The sequence below is a fragment of the Ictalurus punctatus genome, chromosome 22 (assembly GCF_001660625.3).
Source record: "Ictalurus punctatus breed USDA103 chromosome 22, Coco_2.0, whole genome shotgun sequence".
NCBI classification, from domain to species: domain Eukaryota; kingdom Metazoa; phylum Chordata; class Actinopteri; order Siluriformes; family Ictaluridae; genus Ictalurus; species Ictalurus punctatus.
Window position 1 is genome coordinate 421,345 of NC_030437.2, and position 3,914 is coordinate 425,258.

Here is a 3,914-nt window from a genome sequence, read left to right on the forward strand (position 1 = left end):
ACAGGGCGGTAAAGACGGTCATTACACCTAAATAAGCACGCACGCACACACACACACACACACACACACACACACACACACACTGCACAGGAAATAAGGAAAATAGTTTTATTTGCTATTATGTAAAGCTAAATATCAGACTCTTCATTTCTTTTCTACACTTGAATACAAATCTAAATAAATAAATAAAGTCTCTCAGAACTCCAGCAGCTCCACACCTCTGAGCTCTGAGGGAGAACTCTGAAGTTCTGACCAGATTTCTGAGATCCAGGCTCTCAGGTTCTGAACTCTGAACTCCAGGTTCTGTTACTTCTAATTATAATAACTTACAAATAATAATAATAATAATAATAATAATCATATGCTGTGTAACTTTTTAAAGTCTTAACGATAAAGTCCTAAATTCCAAGCTCTTTGTTTTTATATTGTAAGTTCTGAATTCTGACCAGTTCTGAGTTCTATTTCACTTCAGTACTGATGTCTGTGCCAGTTACATGTTGAGATCCATCTGAGATGTTCCATGCTGAGAGTTCTGAAAGTTCAGGTTCTGAAGAGTACCTTCTGAATTCCAGGCTGTGAGGTTCAGGTTCTGAGTGTGGTGGTGTGAGGTGTATCTGTGAGGTTCAGGTTCTGAGTGTGGTGGTGTGAGGTGTATCTGTGAGGTTCAGGTTCTGAGTGTGGTGGTGTAAGGTGTATCTGTGAGGTTCAGGTTCTGAGTGTGGTGGTGTAAGGTGTATCTGTGAGGTTCAGGTTCTGAGTGTGGTGGTGTGAGGTGTATCTGTGAGGTTCAGGTTCTGAGTGTCGTGGTGTGAGGTGTATCTGTGAGGTTCAGGTTCTGAGTGTGGTGGTGTGAGGTGTATCTGTGAGGTTCAGGTTCTGAGTGTGGTGGTGTGAGGTGTATCTGTGAGGTTCAGGTTCTGAGTGTCGTGGTGTGAGGTGTATCTGTGAGGGCCGAGCTGCAGGTCTGTGTGTTTGTGTTTAATTCACTGCTGCAGAGGAATAAAAGTCTGATCTGATCCAGGATCAGTGTGAAGTGAACTGCTCCCTGTCCCTCAGCACTGAGATCCTCTTCAGTCCTTTATGTTCCCGTCACTCTGTACGGAGTCGTCTCGCACTCACACAGTGATGGGCAGGAAGTGTGTGTTTGTGTTCCTCCGGTGTGTTTTCCGGCCATGCAGCGGTTTCCCATTAGCGTTCAGGCTAATGAACATGGCTCTGTGTCGCTGCCTCCACTGCGCCGAGGCGTACGTGTTGTAGCCGTTCTCCTCGATACGCTCCTTTAACCGACAGTTCACACTGTACTCTCTCTGTAACACACACACCCACACACACACACACACACACAGGGTGTACAAATGTTCCTGTTGTGTTCCCTTTGTGGATTTTGTAGGTGATGCATATTAGTGTGTGTGTGTGTGTGTGTGTGTGTGTATACCTCTCCGTACACCTCTCCTTTCCTGTTCATGGCGAGGTAATACCCAGTGGCCAGGCTCTGTATAGCCACCACTCCCACATCCACAGACGTGATCTCCAGAATAGCTGCACACACACACACACACACACACACACACACACACACACACAAACAAACACAAACACACTCATCAGTGTGTGTTATCTGTGTGTGATAACCTCAGCAATTTTGGTTGTGAACCTGTCTTTGATCACACACACACACACACACACACACACACACACACACACACACACAGAGAGAGAACCAGCTGTGTAATATCTGCTGTCTGCAATCACCACTCTTGTGTGTGTGACAGGACCATGGGACACCAGACATCTAGCAAGAATTCTGTACTCTGTGTGTGTGTGTGTGTGTGTGAGAGAGAGAGAGAGAGAGATCAGTGCTCAGTGCTTCTCCATGCTCAGTGTGCTGTAAGTAAATGTTGTGTGTCATTAAAACTTTTTCCATAAAACTCTGCCAACTTTTCACAGCCAAGATGAGTGTAACAACAAAAACAACTCTCTGTGCACGTGTGCGTGCATGTGCGCATGCGCGCGCGTGTGTGTGTGTGTACACAAACATCACAGTAACCAAGTTTGTGTGTTGAACATTTTGAGAATCACATTATTACATTACAATATTCATGAATAAATATGACACCACCTGAGATCTGGCCTGTGATTGGTCAGGAGGAGATTAGTCCTCTATAACAGCGACTCTGACAGTAGCGCAGGTTTACGTTAACGTTATCGTTTCCATAGTAACGGCTCGTTCACAGGGACGCCAGTCATTAATAAGCAGGAATATGTGACTTGCTGTGGTGTGAGAGGAATAAAACACCTGTGCACGTGCTGTTAGAGGAAAATAATCTACTTACTGTAGCTGCACGTGCCCAGGTGTTTGAGTGTCGCGCGCGCGGGGATGGTGTCAGTGCGGCGGTGCTGAATGAGCGAGCGCGTGCGTGGTGAGTCAGTATGTGTGATGAGACAGTGCGGTGTGTTCACTCACTGTGCGGATCGTCTGTGCTCCTGGTCCCGGTCACTCTCCCGGTGCCGTCTATCCGGAGGAAGAGCCTTTGGAAAGAGTAGAGCTTCCGGCGGTGCGTGTCGCCCTGCAGGTGCGGGTAACTGCGCGCGTGCCGAGCCGGTGCAGAGGAGGACGAGTGTGCAGAGGAGTTGGAGAAGCTGTAGTTGTAGTTGTTGTTGTTGATGATGTTTGTCATGATGACCGTGAGCGCGTGCCGATCCTCTCGCGCGATGAGGAACAGCGCCGTCACGAGCGTCGCGAGCGCACACAGCGACCAGCCGCTACTCGCGCTCCATGTCACCTTCATCATCATCATCATCATCACTGCAGCGCACCGGGGGAGCATGACCGCGGGAACAACGGAGAGAGGAGGCTACAGCTTCTCTCTCTCACACACACACACACACAAACACACACACACACACACACTTACTCACACACACAAACACACACACAAACACACACACACACACACTCACTCTCTCACACACACATACTTACTCACACACACTCACAAACAGGAGAAAGTCTCAAATCTCTCACGCGTGCTCAGAGTTGGCAGACGCCCCCCACCGTGACATCATGGACATCATTTGCATATTCATTTCTTTCCTCATGATCATTTGCATATTACAGTGCGTTGTCTGAAGGAGGAGGAGTTATCTGAAGCCTGTTATAGAACACAATAGAATGCGATTTATTTCTTATAGAAGAACTGGTTTTTGGTCACGGCACCACAAATCATTTACATATGTATACAGGGGCAAGAAAAAGTATGCGAACCTTTTGGAATTTCATGGTTTTCTGAATAAATCTGTCATAAAATGTGATCTGATCTTCATCTAATTCTATTGACAAATATAATGTGTGTAAAATAATAACACAAAAAATTCTGATCTTTCTTGTCTTTATTTCTATTTTATTATATTTCTTAGATGTAGATCAGATCACATTTTATGACAGATTTATTCAGAAAACCATGAAATTCCAAAAGGTTCACATACTTTTTCTAGCCACTGTATATTTATATATTTACAGGCCGTGTGCGTGTCACTTCCTGTATTGCGCAGCGACGTGAGGACGCACTGGCTGATACTCTGTTAGGTGTTAGACCTCAGCGCGGGTCTCAGCCTTGATCCCAGCTTATCACATCACACAGGAGTGTGTGTGTGTGTGTGTGTGTTGATCTTTCACAGAGTCCGTGTGTCTTGTCAAACACTACTATCTTATCTAACACTTCCTTTGTAGTGCATCCTCTCTCTAAATGGACCGAGCATTGTCCTGCTGTCTCGTCTTCCTCTCCAAACGACTCTTTATCATCATTTCCTCTCTCTCTCTCTCTCTCTCTCTCTCTCTCTCTCTCTCACACACACACACACACACACACACACACTAGTGAACACATTACCAATAAACACACACACACACACTC

General features: G+C 46.0%; 1 protein-coding gene across 1 annotated transcript; it reads right to left on the reverse strand.

The window, feature by feature from the left end:
- Positions 1 to 94: 94 nt before the first annotated feature.
- Positions 95 to 3,252, reverse strand: fgf10b (fibroblast growth factor 10b). The gene is made up of 3 exons (XM_017451752.3): positions 2,465 to 3,252; positions 1,436 to 1,539; positions 95 to 1,307 (listed from the first exon to the last, which is right to left on the reverse strand). Exons 1-3 carry the CDS (start codon positions 2,826 to 2,828, stop codon positions 1,116 to 1,118), a joined length of 660 nt encoding a protein of 219 aa, XP_017307241.1. The 5' UTR covers positions 2,829 to 3,252; the 3' UTR covers positions 95 to 1,115.
- Positions 3,253 to 3,914: the final 662 nt, after the last annotated feature.

Excerpts from the sequence above, each read along its gene's own strand:
- fgf10b (XM_017451752.3), bottom strand. The coding sequence starts at position 2,828 with ATGCTCCCCCGGTGCGCTGCAGTGATGATGATGATGATGATGAAGGTG. Across the intron at positions 1,540-2,464 it reads GAGCACAGACGATCCGCACA|CTATTCTGGAGATCACGTCT; the intron begins GTGAGTGAACAC and ends GTGTGTGTGCAG. Across the intron at positions 1,308-1,435 it reads AAGGAGAGGTGTACGGAGAG|AGAGAGTACAGTGTGAACTG; the intron begins GTATACACACAC and ends TGTGTGTTACAG.